The sequence below is a fragment of the Spermophilus citellus genome (genome assembly GCF_964194105.1).
Source record: "Spermophilus citellus genome assembly, chromosome: 4".
NCBI classification, from domain to species: domain Eukaryota; kingdom Metazoa; phylum Chordata; class Mammalia; order Rodentia; family Sciuridae; genus Spermophilus; species Spermophilus citellus.
This window is the reverse complement of record NC_138185.1, coordinates 55,022,829-55,045,862: the sequence shown is the minus strand read 5'-3', so window position 1 is coordinate 55,045,862 and position 23,034 is coordinate 55,022,829. Positions and strand designations below refer to the sequence as shown.

General features: G+C 44.6%; 1 protein-coding gene across 2 annotated transcripts in view; it reads right to left on the bottom strand.

Moving 5' to 3' along the window:
* ADAMTS17 (ADAM metallopeptidase with thrombospondin type 1 motif 17) overlaps positions 1 to 23,034 on the bottom strand; it is a 366,835-nt gene that overhangs the window by 120,502 nt on the left and 223,299 nt on the right. For both annotated transcript variants that reach the window (XM_081292254.1, XM_081292253.1), the window contains exons 11-13: positions 20,613 to 20,714; positions 19,478 to 19,623; positions 5,586 to 5,752 (exon numbers count right to left, since the gene is read on the bottom strand). In XM_081292254.1, coding sequence (XP_081148380.1) covers positions 5,586 to 5,752; positions 19,478 to 19,623; positions 20,613 to 20,714 — 415 coding nt within the window. The remainder of the gene's footprint in view (positions 1 to 5,585; positions 5,753 to 19,477; positions 19,624 to 20,612; positions 20,715 to 23,034) is intronic.

Sequence of the window (23,034 nt, the reverse complement as noted above, 5' to 3'; positions counted from 1 at the left end):
GGATGACAGTCACTGGTCAACCCATTCAGAGGGAGATCATCTTAAAGAACTAGAAAGAAGCTCCAGGGATTTGAAGGAAGTGCTCAATTCAATTCTTTCAGCTCACTGTGGGGAAAAAACTCCGTAGACTGGCAACATAATGATGCTTCAACACTTACTCATCCAACAAGCTTGGCCTGAGCCCCTCCCTCACACGAGGTACTCTGTAGGCTCTGCTGGGGAAAGAAGAATAAATAAAGCATCCTTTTTGAGGCCCTACTGGTCTCAAGGACAAAGTATGGAGCTGGGGATGTGGCAGTAGCACACTCGCCTGGCATGCGTGGGGTGCTGGGTTCGATCCTCAGCACCACATAAAAATAAAATAAAGATGTTGTGTCCACCAAAAACTAAAAAATAAATATTGAAAAATCTCTCTCTGAAAAAAAAATTTAAAAATTAAAAAAAAAGGATAAGAATGGAACAAATCCTGGATAAGGTAAAATGTGGCAAGTCCCATGAAATGAATGAGCTCTGGGAGGGCTGGACTTAACCCTAGAAGGAATGACTCATTTCCTATGCTGGCAGGTTGTGGGTGGCTGGCTCTCCATTTGGAGAGAATGGCCCAAGGAAGCGGCCAGTAGAACTATGGAAGATAGAGACATAAATTGAAATTGACTTCTAGGAAGCTCATCTGACAATATTACTGAGGTGTTTTGGTGGGGGAGCATTTGAGGTTCCCTGTGAGCATCTGTAGGAACCACAGGGGGAGATCAAGCAACACAGCCCTTTAGTCTGAATGGGCTGGGGTGTCTACTGCTCATATTGTGCTAACCCTAAAGTTTCACTGTAAAGAACTGTCCCTTAATCAAAGGGCTTTGAAACTGTGGATGTTAATTACCATTAGGCTGAAGTCCAAACTCAATACTGGGAGTAAATGATATTCCATAGCAATGGTATTGATTATGGCAAAATCATATATAATATTTATGATCAACTATATGCCAGACAGCATGCTAAGTTGTCTACACATTTCAGGTGCATGCTGTTCATTTGTCTATAATACAGACAAGCATACAGAACATGTGGAGCACACGGAACGTGCATTCATGGGGCCTCAGCCATCAGGCCACACCCGACCTCTTCACTCCAGCCCAGCTCTCTTTCTATCATCACCACCCACTCTCTGAATGCACAACTCTTGGGACCAAAACACCAGGGGCAAAATGACATTGCTGAAAATAAGTCACTAGGTTCACAGATATTTCTAGTTTCTGAGTGTATACTCTCATTCAAGTAGAAATGGAAAAGGGATATGGGTAGAAAAGTAGAGGCTAGTTTGAGGAAAGTTGGTAAAACCAGTCTGGGAAGGAAGGAAGGTGGCTTGTCTGAATCTTTTGGTATGAGAATCAGACAAGTAGACACTACAAGCAGGAGGAGTAACCTCAGTTAATGGATACTGGCCATGACCCCAGGCAAGAAGGTACACTCTACTCCAGCTGTACTTGACTCTCTCACCCAATAGACACTTCCCTCCATGTCCCTGGCAGTCTAGGTTACCTGGGCTATAGATCAGAGTCCAGAGGTGTGGCTTCCTTCCTTGGCTTGGGTGGAACTCCCTCCATTTGTTTATCTCTTTTTCTAAGGATGCCACTCACAATTCAGAGTGATCCCCACCTCCAGCACTATCTCCCAGAGGGACTGAGGATATAACCTTTTTGAAATGTGAGGAGGTGGTCAGAGCTCTTCAGAACTCTCTATTATATTCCTCTTTAGGCTTTCATAGTTAAGAAAATTAATCTCAGAGATTAAATACCCTAATAAGTAACATGGGATGGTGAGTCTCAGTTTTGAGCAGTGTTAATACTCTTATATCTCTAGTAATACAGAAAGTGGTCAAATCTTCTCAAACGTTATACAGTCACACGCTTAAAAGAAAGACACTTGGAGCATTCCTCCAGTCTCCTGCATGGCTGGTGTGTGCGGAGATGAAATCCTGACCAAGAATGGTCTGTCTGTGGGCAAACTGGCTTCTCAAGGGCCTGATGGTTAGCTCTGTTGACTGGACCAAGAGTGATTACCTAACTGTGGCCAGATCAATCAGAGCCTCTCTCCTGAGATCTCAGTACTGGAATTTAGATATAAAGAGCTTATTTATCCTCATGGTTGATGGACCCCAAGGAAGGCTTGTGGAAAAATAAAAAGCTCTTAAATAAAGAAATATAAAAAGCTTTGAAAATTTCAAGTGTTTCTTTATATTTGGAAACACTTGCAAACATATTTGGAAGCAAAATCATCCTTGACTAACACGAGTTAGTATCTTCCTCAGTGAGGCTTTCCTTAGGTTTCCTGGTAGAGATATCTGTATGTCTTACCACAGGGTGGCTCCCAGGATCTCACCAGGTATATTCATATTTGGTTGATGTACTGTTATTACCTTTATAACCTTAAAATCCTCTAATTCAGAACCATACCTGGCCCCAGAGGATTTGGATAAGGGATGTGGATTGACCTAAGAGGTGCTGTGGGCTGCTCTATCAGCCTGCACACAGACAAGCTATGAGAGACGGTCTGCAGTGGGGACAGCTGGTCAGGACAGTGGAGGCCATGGAGGAAGGTCCTGACATTTTCAGAGGCCCTGGGCCCAGACCCTCGTTTGGCCCTTAGGTCCTTTGAGATACTCTGCATGTTTGCCACAGCTTCCTTCTTTTTCATTAAGCAGCTCTGGGAAGCCTGGCTGAGTTGGAGCCAGAAAGTCCACTATCACGTCCCTCATCCCCCAGATGCTCAGATCCCGAGGGGGTTCTGCAATTTCAGGGAGAAGGAGCTGGGACTACACCACCATGTTTAGATTCGGCCTTCACTAAGCCTTCTGACACTGAGATGGGCATGCAGCCTGCTGCTGGCCTGGGTAGAGAGGACTGAACCTTTAAAGGTTTCCACATCCATGAGATTCCATGGGGAAGGCAGGAACAGGATGGGTTTGGCAACTGGCCACCTCAATGGGTTTCTGTCTGAAGACTTTTCTACATAGAAATCTTTTCTAAGGAGAGCCTTTGTCTTCTTTTGGAGGTGGTATGGACTTGTGGTCCTGAGTTCCCCCTTGGAAAGTCTACCTCTGCAAGAATTCTTTAAAAAAAAAATAGAGGGAGAGAGAAAAGAAAAAATATTGCTTCTCCTTTCTTGAACCATGCGTCACTCGCCAAAGAATTCCGCAGCGATAGCAATGTTATGAATAGGGTAGTCATAATGGGCTTCAGAAGAGCCCAGAGCCCAACCACAGGAATCGTTCCTATCACGGCTGAGCTAGAATTGTGCCTTTTATAAAGTGAGTTTTGAGAAGAACACTTATGATCTGCCTTCTGAATTGGCCATTTATTATTTTGTGTTCACCCTTGTGAAATGCTCCTTTAAAAAAGCTGGCTTCTGTTTATATTTGAGAGAGAAATGAAGCCAAATATGCAAGAAGTCACGATGATTCCACCCCAGAGGAGAACGCGTCCAGTCACCCGAGCAAAGCCCTGAACTTGGGGTCTCTCCTTCAAGGGCAAAACACTTATGGCCCGTTAGTTGTCCTTATCAAATTGGGTTGCACTTTTCAGATCAAAGGCAGTGGCACTATAGCTATAGTTAGTTATTACTTGGACAGAAAGAAATCAAAAGCAAGTGAGTGAAAAGATGTATTCTAAACCCAGCAAGGTTTCCATAGAGCCTCTGTGAGGCTTCCTGGATAGGGGATCCGGGCAGACAGAAGTCTCAGCCACTGTGATGATAAGGCAACCAGAGAGTTCAGCCATCCAAAAGTGGTTAGAAGTAAAGTAGAAGTTTAAGCTGGACTTGGAGAAATCTCTGGAAAAACAGACATTGAAGTGGGATTTCTGCATTGAAAAAATAAGGCAGGAGAACTTAAAAGTGAAGCAAGCAACCAAAGAAAGAATAACAACCTCATGCACAGAGGTGAGTGGTGGTGAAAAAGGGGTGAGTCTGTCTTAGACTTGATCTCTTCTGGCTTCAGTAACGAGGGAGACGACAAAAAGGAGGTCAAAAAGTGTCTTTATCTGGCCTTTTGGGCACAGCTGCAGGTTCAGAAAGAGGCTGCTTTTCATCAGGAAAGGCCACTGAGTTGGAAGAATGGCAGGCTCTCTCTGCAACTATCTTGCTCCAGATTAGGAGTCAGAAAGTGCCTGAGATGGTGGGAAGCCCCTGGTCTCCTCTTGTAGCACAGCTACAATTACCCAGTCCCCAGAGGTGGTGCTCTTTTTAAATAAGGAAAATGTCGGGGGAGCTCTCCAATACTTCTGAGTGAGTCCCCACATGAGCTGGTTGGTATTACCTGCTATCACTTAGAACATCACGTGTCATTTCACAGTTCAGCTCAAAGTTGATGGGTCAGGCTTTTGGGCTAAAAGCTAAGAAGCTGAAGCTGCTGTTGCTGGTGATGCCTGCTACCCTCAAACAGCTGTGTACATATGAACTTGTAATCTCAGAGAGCAAAATGGAGATTTCAAAGGTTCTTCCCATCACAGGGAAAAAACCCAAGACCTGGTGCCAAAACATCATTCTTCTGTAAAATACTTTAGAAGTTGTCTGAAAATCAGGCCCAGTTGCTTTAGTTCTTCTTAAGTCTCCCCCACTCTGCACCCATGAAGTCATGGTTTCTGTCTTCTTCAAGCACTGGGAGCCAGATGATAACTGGTTATTTTTAGAATCAACTTTACTTCTTTGGAATTGGGGTTGGCTTCCTCCCTGCCTCTTGTCAGCTGTAGGAGCTTAGACATGTCACGTAACCTGTCACCTCTCATCTTCTGCACAGCTTGTTTTGCATATTCAATGAGATGATGTATGTAGAGCTAACGTGTGCCTGGCATGCGGTAAGATTGGTAAATGGGACCATATTGTCAGCATTACAACACAAAGTCTTGTTTCCTGAAGAGGAAGAGTTTTACATAGTGGGGGAAGAAAACAACCCGAACTAGACCCTGAGGTCTCCTCACTTACAATAAACAAACATGACCCACCACCTCGAATTTTATCAGTCATCAGAAATTCTGGCAACAGCCTCGGGGTGTAGTCTCTTGATTTGGAAGAAAATCCTTGGAAAGAAAATGTGACCTGTGCTTATTATCATCTTTCCCATTTCTACACTGTCTTTAAAATTTCCCCCAACAGCCCAAAGAGTAAAAGTCAATCCAAAATAAACCATGACAAGCAATGCAGGAAAGCACGAATGTTGGAAAGCAAAGTAGCACATACGCAAACACACTCCCACTCCTATAAAGCCTTGTTCTCCAACTTTGTCCTTGTCCCTCAGTACATGATGCAGGGGGCAGGCTTCCTGAATTCCCAAGTTGCTACAAATGGGGGGACAGGATGAATATGACCCACTGCCTTGAAAGCTGCCTTGGGAGCTCTTAGAGAGCTGGGTCACTCAAGATCAAGCCCCTGCTCCAGAAGTGAGGCCAGGGCTGGTGTGGGCATAGCACCGGAGCATTCTGCTGGTGGGTCTGGAGGGGTTGAGGTGGGTCCTAAGAGTCTCCTCAGGTGGTTTTTATTGTGCTTGGGGGAGTGGGGAAGGAAGCCACTGTGAATTGCCACGCATGTGCCTTTACCATCAACCACCACTGCTGCCAACAGGCCCTTCTTCTTGCTGCTCAGTCGGTCGTGTGCTTGGCACTGCTGGTCTCGGAAGCTGGGCAGACCCTTGGGACAGGGCAGACTCTCGCAGACGGCATGCTCCACGCTGGCACCCAGGCAGTGTGTGCCTCCAGGTCCAGGGCTAGAAGGGAGGAGGAGGTCTGCATTAGCCAGCTGTTCTGTGCAAACAGCAGGGGCACTTCTCAGCTGTCCCTCTTGCCAGAGCAGACATGCGTGGGAAGAGATCCCTCAAGCAACCCCTTCTGCTCTTCCAGACCATCCTGGGCAACCCCAGCCCCACACTGAAGGCATGTTTCAATGGGCCATGAGAAAAATGCATCCAAGGACTGTACATCAAGGACATCTGGAAACAGAACACAGCAACATCAGTTCAGCAAAGATGTGTATGTAACACAGACAACTCCAAGGGAAATTTGGTGTTTTTTCTTTTCTTACTTCTCTAAAATGAAGATCTTTAAATGACTCCTAGGATACTCTAGAGGTTACCAAGTTTCAAGATGAGTAAATAAATGCTCTCATTTACTTTATGATGAATAGAATCAGAATGATTAATTCACTAGCTCATGGGCTTTTGGTGGAGACCATTTAGATCCTGGCTGTGCCATCTTAATCAGGGCTAGTGTGACTTCACACATGGTCAGTGCCACAGTCTTGAGTCCCCAGTGTTCTGTGCCTAGATGGGATTTTAAGCAATTCTGGAGACCTGGCTGGGTTCATTGGCCAAGTCCACATGTGTAGGGGGGAATCAAAGTAGAGCAGCAAGACACTGATCTCTCTGGACAAAGCATGGCTCTGCCCAGCTCCCCAATAAGGCCCTGGGGTGTTGTCCTCAGAGGACTCTACCCAAGGCAACCTCAATGGTTCCATTGATCTTCAAGATGCCAAGAACATTAGGAAAGAATAAGATTTCTTTCTTTCTTTCTTTTTTTTTTTTTTTTTTTTGTACTCTATACTTTCGGTTGAAATTCAGCATAAAGGTGAAAAGGGCTCAAATCACAACTGTTCTGTTCCATGAGTTTTCACAAACTGCACATACCTGTTGGCAGCAAGACATTTTGAACACATTAAATGATTCTTTTGGGATATGCTTTTCCCTGTGCCATTTCCCATGTTCAAATGGCAGGGCCACCCTGTGATTATGGCTTTAGGAGAGAGATCTAAAAGCAGAAAGTGGTAGAAGTCTTTATGCTTTTGTGTCATAAAAGTTCACAGAAAAGACAGAAAAGGTCAGTGAGATTTTTTTTTTTTTTTTTTTTTTTTTTTTTTTTTTTTTACAAATCAAGAGCAGGGAGTAAACATTTTTGGTCTTGTGGGTCATAAAGCCTCTGTTGCAACTATTCCGCTCTGCCACTGTAGCACAAAAATATCCAGAGGTGATATGTAAATAAGTAAGTGCAACTGTGTACCAATAAAACTTTATTTACAAAACCAGATGGTAAGCCAGATTTGCTATAGGGACAACAGTTTGCCAGCTCCTGGTCTACACAGATGTCTTACACAAAATATCTCAGGTAGAGGAAAGGCTCCTTTCATACCTCTGTGTCTGCATATGTACAGGAAGGCAATCCCCTTTCCTGGGAGTGGAAAGAGCCTGGGTGATTACATACCCTGGTAGCTCTGTTGGGAGGCTCTGAGTTCTAGTCTCCAAGTTAGGCTCAAGTTAGGAAATGGCCAAACCTCTAAAAGGTTTATAGGATTTGAGAACAGAGGGTTCTTGTGTTCTGTATCCTTCTTAGAACACCAGGCAGGCAGCCATACCTCAGAAAAATGATTGCATAGTATATTTACGCAGACTGAATGTCAGACCACCTCCCCAACAACTCTGGGCCCAAGCATGGACAGAATGGATGTACTCTTGTGCCATAAAGCACTTTGTGGAAGAGGAGAGGGGCTGGACCCAAAGAGCCACATGGGCCAGCAGCAGAGACATCTCCATAGCAACAGGTAAGTTTCCATGACTGGGGACCAGGAAGAGCTGTAGCAAAGGATGTTACAGGTTACATTGTGTCCTTCTTGCCCAAATTCATGCTGAAGTCCTCACTCCCAGTACCTCAGAATGTAACCTTATTGGGAAATAAGGCCATTCCTGATGCAATTAGTTAAGATGAAGTTATAGTGGGGTGCAATGAATCCCTAATCCAATATGACTGTTGTCCTTATAAAAAGGGAAATCTGGAGACAGGGAGAATGCCATGAGATGAAAGAAGAGATCAAGATGATTCTTCTACACTCCAAGGAACACCAGAAAATGCCAGCAAACTACAAGAAGCTAGGAGGAAGGCATGGAAAAGGGACTCATTAGGATCCTTTGAGGGACCAGCCCTGACGACATCCTGATCTTGGACTTCAAGCCTCTAAAACCATGAGAAAATAAATCTCTATTGTTTAAGCCTCTTAGTATGTGAAACTTTGTGACAGCCATTCTAACAAATGAATGTACAAGATGTAACAAGGACCAGACACATTCTCACAGATTACAGATTCAGACTCCGAGAAAGTGGTGCAAAGACTAAATGGTTTAGGACCCCAAATGGACTGGAATGGAGTTAAAAATATAAATTCGGCTGGTTTCTAAAAGAATCAGAAAAGATCCAATTCCTATACACCTTGGAGTGTAGACTGTTATTTGTGCCTGTCATGTAATTAATTCCCTGAGTTGTCGCTGAGCTTCATTCATTTCACCTTCAGTTCCATCCATTTCCACCAAGTGCTTTCTCTAGATTTACATCGGTCTGACCCACTTACATCCTACCATCTTTACACCTGTCAGTGGGTAGGTGGAGAGGAAAAGGGTCACGACTTAATGGAGGTCCTGGATCCAGGAGAACATGGACCTCAAGAGCAGAAGACCGCCCGATGCCTTGTGTGCTTCAGCATGCCACCCTCCACATCGGTTTGTGCTGCTGCTTCTCTGTGTCCAACCTTCCAGCCCCTCTTTCTAGCTTACTGCACCCATGCCCCACCCTTAACTCTCTTCCATCCCTGAGGCTATCTCTACCATACATTTTTTTCCTATCCACAGCTTTTCCTCATCTTCTTTGGGTCTGTCCGAAGCTTCTTACCATCCATCAGCCATGTGAAATGGTGAACTGGGTGCCTGTCTCCCTCCTCTTCTCCTTCAGTCTCCAGTGGAGAACCCCAAACAGGATGATCTTGATAAACAATAGACTGCATTGAACTATAATATTAGAATTTATCTTACAATGAATGAGGGGGGAAGGAAAGGGAGAGTCAGGGATGACGGCAGAGTAGGAAGTGCCAGGAATCCGTCTGTCAACCTAGACAACAATTGAATGGGCAAAAACTGTCTGAAGTAACTATTTTCAAATTCTGAAGTTTATTCGAAAGTGTTTGGGTTCCAGGAGAGAGACTGACTAGTGAGTTACAGTTAATTTTGGTCAATATTAACTTTTAATGTGACAGCAGTTACTATTCATCCTCTACTCCCCAGTCCCATGGTAAGCAGCCAAGATGTAGCTTGATGGAGCCGGGGCAGAGGATGAAGACCTGATTCTCCAAATATCCAGTTTCTGTGTTCTGAATGCTGCTTTTGATTGCTGAGGTATAGACACAGAGGATGGCTGACATTGTTACAACCCTCACCAGGTAAGACAGCTTCCAGAAGATTTCAAGGAGCAACACTTTTTTTTTTTCTATTTAAGACATTGAAGGATTAAACACAACTGAATACCTAGGAGAAGTTAGAAGGCTATGAGGCATGCTCAGGAAAAGATTCGTGCCCAGAAAAGACCTGACGAAGCCTTGAGCTTTCACTTCATTCCTGACATGGCTGATACCATCCAACCATAACAAAACAAACTAAACAAACACATCAAACCCCAAATTACTATAAAATTCAAATGTCCAGTTCTCAGTTAAAAAAAAAAAAAATCACAAGGCATACAAAGACACACAAAAGCATAGCTTATTCAAAGGAATTAAATACCTGAGCAGAATTTTCCTGAGGAAACCCAGATGTTGGACTTAGTAGACAGAACAACTTCAGAACAACTGTCTTAAAGATAGTGAAGAGCTGAGGAAAACACAAAGACAGGAAGAAAATTATGAACAAAATGAGAATACCAATAAATCGAAATTTAAAAAGGAAAGAAAAATAAAATTTGGAGGATTGGGAAGTTTGATAACCAAACTAAGCATATTTTAGCAGGCCAAAGAAAGAATCTGCAAACTTGAATACAGGAAAATAGAAATGATCAATCCTGAGAAGAAAGAAAGAAAAAAGAAAGAAAAGCGAATAGAAAAGATCTGTGGAACACCATCAAGTGGACTCATGTATACATTATGGAAGTCTCAAAAGGAGGAGAAAAGGGGGTAAAGAGATGATATGAAGAAATAATGACTGAAACCTTTGTGAATTTGAAAAAAGAAATGAAGCTACAAATTCAAGATCAGCAAACTTCAAGTAGGATAAAGATGCAGGGGCCCACACTGCGACACATTAAAATGAAACCGTCAACATACATGTGGAAGAACCAAGGGAGCAGAGAAATACCGCACAGAAGACATCTTCAATAAGATCGTCAGATTTTTTTAATCAAAACACACTGGACTGGTATATTCAAAGTGCTCAATAAAATAGATAAAATAAAATAAAACTGCCAACCAGAATTCCGTATCAGCAAAACTGTCCTTCAATAATGACAGGAAAATAAGACTTTCACATATAAACAAAAACTGAGAAAGTTTGTTAGCAAAGAGCTACATCATGAAAAATGCTAGAGGGAGTCTAAGTTCAAATGAAAGGATTCAAGATGTAAACCGGAAGGTATAGGAAGCATTAACATCTCCAGTCAAGCAGGCATGAAGCTAAGCTTTGTTGGTACAATGCACTAGAGTGACATGGAGGAGGGACAGGCTTTTCTCCCTGGTTCTGGTATGGGATCTCTCTCTCTGTGCAGCCATGGTAGCCTGGGATGCCTGCCACCTGCCTGTGGGCAGCAGCCTCCCCCACGCAGGAGGATGGCTTCCAAGCACACTGACCCACTGGGCAGATATTCCCTTCCTTATCTGAGAGGCAGTTTCATCCCTTGGACACTTTTCACTGACACCCCTGACTTCCCAGAGAGGTCCACAGCATAGCACTTCTGCAAGCCCCCTTCCCCCTCACGCAGCGGGCCCTAACTGTACCCTCTCCAACACGGTCCATGAAATGTCAGCCCTGGGTGTTTGTGAGGGGGGACACCCTCATCCAGATTTGTTCCTTCCTCGAGTGCTCTGCCTCAGACCTGAAGCTGGCTGCTCCCTGTGTCTGCCCTTCCTGTACTCATTAGCATTCTCTTTGACTCTTAGCAGCTAACTCCCCATTACCCCAGTCACCTGTTAGAGCTAACGCCTCTTTAAACATTCTCTGTTCAAAATATCCATGACCCAAGGAATTTACTTTTTCCAAGTTTCCCTTTGAGTCAACAGGAGAACAGGAAGAGCAACCTGCTAGCTGCATGAGTTGCTACCCAAGTGATTCCAGTACCATACTTGGCAGGGCCCTGTACATGTCCCCCTTGCTCTTCATGACTGGGGTTCAGTAGTTCCCCCCACAATTTTGCTTTTCAGGGTTTCAGTTATCTATAGTCAATGATGGTCTTAAAAATGCTGGAAATAAACAATTCATACATTTTAAATAACTTTCATTGATGCATATTGCTATAGCTGTCCTATTCATTGTTAATTATTATTGTTAATCTCTTACTGCATCTAGTTTCCAAATCAAATTTTATCAGAAGCATGAAAATAGGAAAAAATTCTGCAAATGTCTTGGGACCTATAGGATAAAGGGAGCTGCTGTAGAGATAACCTAGAGGAACCGTGACATTCGTGGGGCCTCTTATATGTATCCTGGTCCTGAAACCAATAGAAGGAGGTACCCGCCGTCTGTGGCCTTACAAACACTGAAGGAAAATCATTGTGGGGGAGGGGAGGTCCATAAAGGGCTTTCTGAAGACTTCAGTGGGAAGAGCCTCAGGAGGGGAACAACTTTACTAAGGATACCATGCTGGGCTCTGTGGAAGGCTAAATAATAGAAACATAGCTTGATATGGCTAAAATAAAAACAATTAGAATAACCATTCGTGTGGAACTGTCACTCTTTTTGAAAGCTAAAGGTGGGTCCATGTCTTTCACCCTGCCTTTCCCAGGAGGGCTAGAAGTCCAGGCCTGTGGGCTCCACGGCACAGGCTCAGAGGCTGGCGAGGCCTTGTGGGAAGGGCCTATAAGTGGAAATCTCACCCTGAAATGAGGATTTGCCACCTGAGAACATGGAGGAGACACTACAAAGAAAGAGGCACTTTTATGTATACAGTGATGGTAAAATAGCTAAGGTGCCTGAGTGCTGGTGCTCAGTCAGCCCTTCATAACCATGAACTCATTAAGATGGCACAGAGAGTCAGAACCGTTCCTGATTGTGGCCTTCAGATGAGGGACCTAAACCTTCCCAAGACGTGGAAGTAAAAAACATAAGGCACAAGAGCTCCTGTTCTGGGATGGGCAGCAGCCTCCCCCACGCAGGAGGATGGCTTCCAAGCACACTGACTCAGCTGTCATGAGGCTGGAAGGGCCAGTCTGGCTCACTGTCAGCTGGGGCACAAGGGTTTCTTAAGGAACATCTTTGATATCATCCCCGATGTCCAGTCTTCCTTTTTTAGTACTTTCTAAATACCAATAGAGTAGAAGCTTAGATATAAAACAAAATGGTCTGAATAGGCCCTTATCAAGAAAAGGATATCCAAATGACAAAGAGACACACACCTGCTCAGCCTCATTACTGATGAGGCAAATGCAAATTAAAATTTCCATTAGATGCTACAACACTCCCACCAGAATGGCCACAGTGGAAAAGAGTGATAGCACTGTGTGTCAGTAAGGGCAGGAGAAAGTGGAAACCCACCACAGCTTCTTGGCAGTGGAGAGGGGATGGGCACTTTGCAGGGTTTGCAGGTCGTCATATGATCATGTGTGCCTGCACGCTAGCAGCTGGTGACTCCTCTTCCACTTTGCTGACACACACCCACACATGTGCCCCAAAGCACATGCCTGAAGGTGACGAGCAAATCTCTGCAAGGAGTTTTACTTTTCTTCAGGTTTAACCTTCATAAATATGTTTAAAGATAAAAAAAGAAGAAGCTAGAGAGGCTTTGGTGGGTAACTGCAGAGATGGTGACAAAGGAGAGCTCCATCCCTAGTTCTCACCAGCAGGGCAAGGATGGTCTCCTAGTGGGGTGGGCACCACAGCGCCTCAGACTGACCTAAGTTCTGAGCAGAAGAGCAGCAGAGGTTTGCCACGATGATCAGGATTGTGAGGCATCAGATCTGCCTCTCTCCTTGCAAGGGGCTGGACATGCAGAATCAAGGTAGGATGGAAGAGAAAGATGCCAGCTGGTGGCACCTCACTTACTTTCTGCCTTGCCCTATTAAGTGAAGATAGATCAGAAGACAAGGTCACAACAGCAATTAAGACCCTCTTACCATCTAGCAACACAGGGAGCTCACCAGAGAGCAGAAGTTCTACTCCTGATGGGCTCTGTGAGCTCTCATGAGCAAGTTGGGCAAAACTGTAGCATTTGGGAAGTGGTTGTGGGCTGCTAACATGACTCCCCAACAGCTGACATCCTAGCGTTAAGACCTCCTCTGTAAGGTATCCAAGCAACACGTGAAACTTCTTCTCAAGTGAAGAAGACTTAGAGTTTTAAGAACTACCCATATGGGCTCTAGGTCACTTGGCAGGCTGAAAGCACATATGTGGGGTCTTATGTGAAAGCAAAAATCAATGAAAGCCACAGAATGTCAAATGCCCATCTCTGTGCTGAGTCTTGGATGACTTACTGCACCCCTTTCCCTTTGTAGTGCTCAAGGGACGAGGCTGTAGGACGATCCTGATGCATCCCACTTCTGTCCTCCACTTGCCTTCCTGTCTTGTACTTGCTGGGACGGAGCTGACTGTCCAAAAGCACATCTGAGCCTTTCTCCCCCCATGCCCCTGATCAGCCTGTGTTGGAGTAGTAGCAGATTAGAATTAGAGATGACTTCTCCACCTTGCAGCCTTTGGTTATAACTTCCACTGACAGCGACACAAAAGGCAGGATAGGATGATCCAGGAAGCTGGTGTAAAAACACAGTTGGTCCCCAGGGCCTTTGTATCAGCTGACAAGAATAAAAGTTCTACTAGCTGTAGAGATCAAGACTAGGGGAATAAAAAAGGTAGAGTGAGGGAGACATCTCTGGCTAATATTTTTGGACAGTGAATAAGCCAGCTGCAGAAGATGAGGAAAGGAGCCAGGGACATGAATCGAAGTGGGTGGAGAGAGGGTCATGGGAGCGCTCCAAGCCTCAGACACACACAGCAGTGAGATCTGGACATCCCTGTGGAATCTTGAGCAGCCAGCCCGGTGATTTAAGGAGTGAGATGGAGAGGACGTTGTTTTGGTCAGAACTTGGCTCCAGAGCCTCGATCAGCTGTGCTTTGTAACAATCACCACATCAGGTCATTGTGCAAAAGCTGGCTGTACACTGCAAACCTGGACTTCATAAAGTGCACATCTCATATCTCTGCAGGAAGCCCCCAAGATTGCTGCTAACCTACCCAACAGAGGCCTGCCCATCTCTTCCCCTTCATGGGGCTGGTGCCATGAAGGTGAGAACCTCCTGGAAAGACTACCCAGAGGAAAAGGGCACACTGTTTCCATTCTGAACAGGACATGGAGCTACACCGCCACTGCAAGAGCTCACACCGACTAACGTAGTGTAATCATCACAGGAGCAAAGCCCCCATTCCTCTCACTTGAGTAAGGCCCTGTATGTGGTGAAGCTTATTCTTGAGATGCTACTGAGTCTTCTGGCTCTGAGCAAGAGCCTCCCTGGCGCAGGGCAAGGATGGTGGACCTCAGGTGTAGGGGGACCTGAACTGCACTGCCTGGCTGATCAGAGGATCCAGGCTTCAGGGAAGTGAGATGATAAAAGGGAAGGGGGCCTACCCGGTGCTCTAGCTTTTTGGTCTAATAATTTCTCATAAGTTTTGGGTTTCTCAGGGGGGAAGGTATTAGGAATGCGTTTTGAGGCCCTGAAGAGATTGCTCTTCTTGCCAAGCATGCAGCCAGGGTGTGAGGTGATAAGAACATTGACAGAGGAGCTGCTCTGTGCAGACCCAGAAGGCAGGATGGAGCCCACACAGGTGTGACCTGTTGCAGATTTTCAGGATGTTCAAAGGCCAGCAGGGAGGACAAAGGGAAAACGAGTGAGCCAAGAAGTAACAGTGATCACCTAATGCTATAATACCTGAATGTTCAGGGCTGAGGGAGACAGATGGTCAGGAAGGGGTTTCTTTGAGGAAACGTTATTTACACTGAGACTCAAAGACACAAAGGTACATTAGGGAAAGGAAAAGAGGGGCAATCAAGGGCCTAAGTGAGAACATTGTGTCTGAGGAACAGAAAAGAGGCTTTGAGGCTGGAATGGGTTGAATGCTGGCCCCTTGGGCCCCCTGAAGACATGTCCACTTAGATATGATTTCATTGAGAAAAAAATATCTTAGGAGATGCAATTAAGGACCCTGATATGGGATCATCCTGGATTAGATAAGGCTTAAGTGCAGAGATAGGTGTCCTTCTAAGAGAAGAAAATGTGGGCAGACACACAGAGGAAAAACCACATGAAGATGGAGATGGAGACTACACTATGCCTCTATAAGTCAATGACAGCCAAAGACTCTCAGAGCCACTGGAAGCCTGGGAGGCACGAAACAGATTTTCCTTCAGTGTCAAGAAGGAACCAATGCAGCACACACCTTGATTTTGGACTTCTGGTTTCCAGGACTGAGCTCCAAACCCAACCCCCTACCACCTAGCTGTGCTACTTTGGGCAAGTTACTTAACTTGTTTCTGACTCAGTTTTGTATTTACACAACAGGAATTTAAAAAGATCCCTCTCCCATACAGCTGCCTGAAATTACTTACTAAATCAATGCTTAAGCAATGATCAAAAACACAAATATTAAAAAATTATGGCAAGGATGTGGGGACAAAGGTACATTCAGATACTGTTGATGGGACTTCAAATTAGTACAACCACTCTGGAAAGCATGGAAAAAATAGTTTTCTGATTCCTCAGAAAATTAGAAATGGAACCACCATATGATCCAGCTATCCCACTCCTTGATGTTTACCCAGAAGAACTAAAATCAGCCTACCATAGTGATACAGCCATATCAATGTTTATAGCAGTGCAATTCACAATAGCCAAGTCATGGAACTGGCCCAGGTGCCCGTCAACAGATGCACGGATAAAGAAAATGTGGTTTATATACACAATTGAGTTTTACTCAGCCATTTAGAAGAATGAAATTATGGTATTTGCCAGTAAGTGGATGGAAATGGAGAACATCATGCTTAATGAAATAAGTCAGACTCAAAAAATCAAGGGTTGAAGGTTTTCTCTTGTGTGTGGAAGCTAGAGCAAAGTAAAGGGGATAAAGGGTAGGGGTCAGATACCGTAAACATAGAGGGAAGATCAGTGGAGCAGAAGAAGGTGACTGAGGGGGATGAAGGAGGGACAGGAAAGGGGGGAAATTCAGAATGAATTTGACAAAATTACACTCTGAGCATGTCTAAATATACAACAGTGAATTCCACCTCTATGTATATCTATAAAGCACCAATTAAAAATAGATAGAAGACCAGTAGAGAAAGGGGTATGGGGAGGGAGGAGGAGAGGGAAAGAGGTGTAACAAACAACCAGGGACTCAAATGGAGAAAATTAAACTTCGTGCGTATGATTGGGTCCAAATGAACCTAACTATTATGTATAATTATAATAATGCACTAATAGAAGCATAAAAATAAATGCCTAGGGGAACCTGGCATATAGTGAGCGCCTGATGCATTTGCTGTTCTTAACGTGGTCATATGTGAAGGAGGTAGAAAAGAGACAAAGGGATGGCACCTGCACACGGGGGCTTTGCGTTTGAGCAGTGCACTGGTCGGAGGTGCTATGTACCAAGAGGGCAGAAGCAGGCAGAGAAGAGAGAGCAGTGCTTAGAAAGGGTCTGGTTTAAAGAGTTGGAGAAAAAAAAAAAAAAAACAAGGGAAGTCTATGGGAGTGGGGGCAGGGCTTTCATCTGTCATTGCTTGTCACTGTAGGCCCCCACCTCACAGGGTCTAGACTTAGGATCCTGTCAAGGCTTACAAAGGCATGGTGGTGAAACGGCATCACAGGGAAGGAGCATGGACCTGGGAACACTGAGAACATCCACTTTCTCTTTTGGTACTTGTCCACTGCCCTGCTGCACAGGGCCTTGCTGGACAGCAGAGATGAGCAGTGACGGTGTCTCTGTGTTCATAATAGTCAGAGGTGCTGTAACCCACAGACCCTCAGTGGCCAGGTGTGGCAGTCCTACCCATTCCCCTATTCCTCAGTGGTGACATGCACAAAGGTGGGCAAAAAGAGGTAAAATTCATGGCCACCACGAGGTGGGAGCCTGATAAAGAAGAATAAGGAAAGGAGTTTTTTACAACAATTTTGTGATTTCCAGATCAGCCTCTCTTTTGGGGAGATTGGGCTTGGAGGAATGAGAAGAGAATCCTAACACAGGAGGCCTTCTGGCAGGCCAAACCAGAGAGGTATGCTTATGCACCTCTGAACTAGGGGATCTTCAGGAGCTTTTCATCACAAGAAGCCCCTGTGGTAGCCCAGAGCCACGATAGGTGGGCAGGGCAGGACGCAGCTGGAACAGTGATAAGGACCAGTCAAAGCTGGAAGCCACAAAGTTCTGGAAAGCCTCCTCTGATGCTGCCGACTAGAGAGATACCCTAGCCCATGTCATTCCAAGGCAAAAGGACAATGTGGGTCTCACATAGGCTGTGACTAGTATGTTTGGCCAGCACTTATAACATCTTCTTGCAGTTTGTTAAACACAATCTAAACTGTCCACCCTCTGGGACAAAAGGGCCTTCAAGCATTCAGAGGCCCTACTATTGCCTTCTGTGATGTTTACTGGGAGTTACCTTGTGTGTAATGATGCAGAAGGCCAGACCTGAGCCAGAGCCCACAAGCTCCAGTCACAAACAGGGGACAACCATGAAAACCATGACCCGAGCAAATTTTTTTTTCTGTACTTAAAGGTTTTCCACCCAAGTCACCCACCCCAGAGCCACCAGGCAGAATTGTGAGGTGGACAGTGTGGGACTAGGTCTCACCCCCATCTTCTAAAGTGCTAACAATAAGAGGGGCTGTTCATTAACTATAGATCAAGGACTTTACATGCATTTCCACCAGTTATTCCAACTTGTAGATGGTAAGACAAGATGTAGCCATCAGTTGCTATAAAGAGCCATACTGGGGGGCGGTGGCTAGAGTTATAGCTCAATGGTAGAACGACTGCCTAGCAAGTGTGAGGCCCTGGGTTCAATTCTCTGTACCACATAAAAATAAATAAATAAAATAAAGGTATTATGTCCACCTACAGCTAAAAAAAATAATTAAAAATAAAGAGTTTTTCTGGGGTTGAAGACTTATCCACCCTGAGATGCTTCGCTCTACCCTCTTGCTCCCCATAATGGGGAAATAGGGACCCACACATGGGACTTCCTTGAGATCATATGACTAATAACCAACAGAGCCAGGCTCAAACCACAGCACCATGAATCCAAACCTATAACTCTCTTTTAGGGGCCAGAGGTCAAGCTATTAACTTCAACATAAAAAAAAAAACTGTAAAAATTGAACCCCCCCCCCTTTATTAATTTCTCAGCATTTAGCCAAATAGAGTTTCTAACCATCTATTCATTTGTGCTTTTAGTTAAGAAATTATTCCTAATAGATAAAACACCTACTATGTGCCAACTATTCTGTATTATGTTGTGAAATGGCATACTATGCACTGCCATATATGTTCTAGTCACTGACTGAACTATGGGCACATGCCTTCCTTTATCCAGGAGGTCCCTGGTCTTGGCTGGCCACTGGAATCATCTGAGAGACTGAAGGCATTCACTCTCTGTGGCCCACCAACAGCGCCTGTGTGATTTAATTAACAAAGCTTGAGCATCAGAATTTCTAAACACAAGAGGTACTTGCTAATTCTTCATTGACATGACATATATGTGCATATAAAGCATTTCTTTCTTAGTCATGATTTACAACTTGCTCATTTTCCAAATTGACATGACACCCAAGACAGAAAACAGACCATTAAAAGAAACACTTTAAATTGCGAAACAAAGATTAAAGGGGAAAACTTGTGTTGATGAACTTATAAAAATTGAGCACAAATCTATCTCTGGATCCAAGGGTGATCAGGAAGATCTTGGTGTCATTGTAATCAGTAAAAGAAACCGAGAAGAGAAAAACACACCCCTTCAATTTTTTTTTCCTGTCAAATACTTCTAGGAAGACTTGTGAAAAATATTCCAATGAACAAGATTGCTAAACACACAGATTCTTTGGACTAATGAACAAGAAGCCTGCTCCAGAGTCAGCCAACAGCTAATTTGAAGGCTGGACTCCATTTCCGGAAGGTCTACAGGCTTCCAGAGAATGACCCTGACTATAAGTAAACCACGAAGCAGGCGAGACAGACTGCAATCCAGCTGTCTCAGGAAATCTTTCTCCCAGAGCCTAGGCAGGGAGTCAAGAAGCCAGCTCACCACAGGACTCCTCCACCTCCGTGTTCAGGGAGAGCTCTAGAGAAGCCGAGATGCCATCTGACACTTGAGGCCTTTGCACCGGACCTTGGTTCTATCTCATTTTTCACATGCTTGGTTCTTGGTATAAGGCAGTATAACTGCAGGTTGGCAAGACCCAGGGAGGCATCTTGGAGAAGGCCTGGTCAAGGGGCACTTACGGCGGGTTGTCGCATTTCCTCTGCCGGAACCGCGCTCCTGTCCCACATGTCCTGCTGCACATGCTCCAGGAACCCCACAGGCTCCAGTCTCCATCTACATGCTCTGGGATGGGCGTCTTACTCACACACTCCCCAGCACGGCACCACTGAAACACAGGAGGGAGGGCCAGGCCTGAGCACTCAGCAGAGCTTCTCCTTTCCCAAAGGACTGCAGGTCCCTCCATAAGGCCCCAAATTGATTTTTGAAATTTACATAAAAGTAGACTATTACAGGATGTGCATATTTGTTGTCTATTGATTCTACATGCTCAATCTGATACCTATCTATATTTCTCTGGGGTTTGGGTTTTGCCCCAAACTTCCCCATACAAAGTGGCCCATTGGGATTTTATAAATTCTTGGAAAAAGGATAATTCTGCATAGCTTGTGAAGGAACTGAACATTGGCAAACTTTGCTTAACATGACTGTCTATCTCTCTGTTATGGGTTCTAGGGTGGGGGTTGGTGCACAGGGATGAAAGCCAGCTCCATGTAGATCACTGTGGTTCTTTCTAAGGATAAGAAGCCAATCCTCTAAAACATATCTTCCCAGACTGTGTGATTTAGTGGCTCCCAATCACGGTATCAGGATGAACCATGACTTCCTTTTCAACCATTGCAATGAAACTGAGGACAAAACTGTATGGCTGCTGGTTCTGGCCAGCTCTCCTCCTAACATTTAAAATCGTTCCTGTCCAAGAAGATCAAGTTTGCCCTCTTAATGTCTAGTTAGAATTGGACAACAGTGTTCTTATCAACTTCATTGCATGTTAACGTTTTGTGTTCGGCAAGTGTAATTGTTTTCCATTTTAAGTAAACTAATGGAAAGATTCCCTTTTAAGTAAATTAACTCGTGGCACAAAAGGAGTTATTCTAGCAAATATACTAAAGTAAATGATTCTTGCATCTTTAAATGAGAAAAGGAGGTAATGAGGGCACCCCTGTGTCTGCAGTGGGCTCCATGGGCATTTCTGCAGTGACTGTGGGATATTCCACAGGCTCCTGAGCAGAGGACACTCTGCCTCTCAGAAGGAAATGTGTCCAGTACCCAGGAGAGTGGGGCTGCCATTGGCAGTGGTAGGAGGCAGGGGGTTACCTTGTCTGCCCCACACTCGGTGCCATCCAGGGGAGGATCCAGCTTGGTCTTGCAGGACGTATCTCCTTCTACCAGGCACCACAGTCCAGCGCACATCAGATGCTACAGAACATGGAAAGGAACCGTGACTGACAAGAACACCCACATGCATGTAGGCCATAACTGGGGTCAGAAGTGTAGTCCAATTAACCTTGAATTTGGAATATGAAATGTAGGGAAGAGGGAGGGTCATGAATTGAGATGTTCAGAAAACAGGAGCATCGTTTCATCTGGTTTATTGAGCTCAATGAAATTCTGCAAATTTATTCCTAGGAGGGCTTGTCTCATAGGATTGAGTTTAACAATCCACCATCTGGTAATGAGGGTCTAAGAGGCATCAGGGAGACAGCCTCTGCCTCCTGGGAGTAATAAGCAAACAATTGCTTCCACTTAATCTATTGAGGGATAAGGCAGGCACCCAGGGGCTGCACTGAGCTCACAGGAAATGAATGTAACCTAACTTCGTTAGAGAGGGTTTGTTGGAAGAAGCTGAGGCCAGAGGGGTGAGCAGCTGTCATGAGGCTCAGAAATGAGAGTCCAGATGAAGGGCCTGGACCTCTTGGGGTTACAGAGGCAGCCTTCCACGTTCCCTGCCTGGTTTCTAACTCAGCTGAGCTGTGCATAATTTCTCACAGCATTTCTTCTAGAAAATTTCACAACTGCACAACTATACAATTGCAATAATTAATTCTACTGAAACAGGAATGGGCATTTAAAAGCACAGACTCTCAACTGTATTAATAAGAAATGTGGACATTGGCAAAGTGCTCAGAATGAAACAATTTATCAAAATCATTGAGGTTGGCATGGCCAGTGTCCTTCCCCAAACGACTTACATGCAGACAGCATCATTAGCTATGAGGTGATTGTGGGGGGGTGTCAGGCAGCACCCACATTCCACTTGTGGGGGTGGGGAATGATTCTGAGGCATCATTTTGCTCAGAGGTTACAGGCGGGATGGCACCATTGCACATGGCAGTCAGCTACTCATCAATGCACCTTTCTTGACTTCTCCCTGCCATAGACAGCCCCCTCATGGTATTTCCTGGGATCACTTCCCAGATAAACTACTTGCACCCAAATCCTCGCCTCATGGCCTGCAAATTGAAAACAGATGTGCTTAAGGATCTTTTAAAGACACAGTGCTTCCTGGATGCCAAACCCAATCATGGTTAAGAGGCCTGAGCTGGAATGGGGAGGCATGATCCTCCAGAGTATGGCTAGGGGATCTGCTAGTGTGCCTCAGGGGGCCCCTGTGATGTGGACAGCACAGTTATGGTATGGTTTGCAAAGGGTGTGCTGTGCTTAGTTTAGAGGTCTGTCGATCCAAGTAATCTCAAACATCTGCATGGACTGGTTGCACAACTGTGCTGTCTACTGTCAAAAAAAATGTTTAGAGGTCTAGGGGACAAAAATAAATAAGAGAAAGGGAAGGAAAACAGAGCTGAAGGATGCTTTTAAAAAGAGCTAAGAAAAGCCCACAGCAGCCCTTTTCCTTTTTGCAAGTATGTAGAAGCTTATCTGTGCCCTTGAAGAAGTCAGTGATTCCAGTGGAATACTGTTCAGAAAAGCTTACACGTTCCTATTACTGTTCACCTCTCAACGGAGCGGTAAAAAGATGAGAGCGCTGAGTGCAGCACAGCTGGTCCCATAAAGACTGATTGCACCTCATTAAATGCTTGATTCCTTGCACTTTGACCTCAGAGTTCTTCGAGAGTGTTGCATCCATGTGCAGACACGTGTTCATGAGGCAAGGCTGACCCAGGAGGGAATTTATGGGGTAGGAGTGCTTGGGATGAAGAGGAATAACAGCCACATCAGGAGAGGGGGAGAAGGTGGTGTGAACCATTTATTATGCACTTTATAGACAGTACTTTCCCATAAACCTTTTCTAATCATCAAAGAGATGGAGAACAAGGTTAGGCAGAGACTTCTCAAATAGAATCCTCCCCATACTAACCAGAAATGAAAAAATTAATAAGTTACACTAAAGTTAAGAATTTCTGTTTAACAAAAGACAACTATAAGAAAATGAAAAAAGGTATTTGTAACACATGGGGGAAACAATCTTAATACATCTAACCAACAAAGTGTGTACACTAGAATGTAGTTAAAGAAGAAAACAACCCCAGCCTTCTCTAGATCAAATAAGGAGAAGACCCAGAAAAATGGATAGAAGACTTAAACAGATACATCCCAAAGGAGAATATTTAAATGGCCAGGAAACATATAAGAAAATTTGCTCAATCTCTTTAGTTATCAGAGAAAAATACATTAAGACCCACCATCAGATGCCTTTGTATACTCACTAGAATGGTTAGAATGAAAAGGATGGGAATTCCAAGCGTTGACAAGACTCTTGTGCATTGGTGATACGATTATA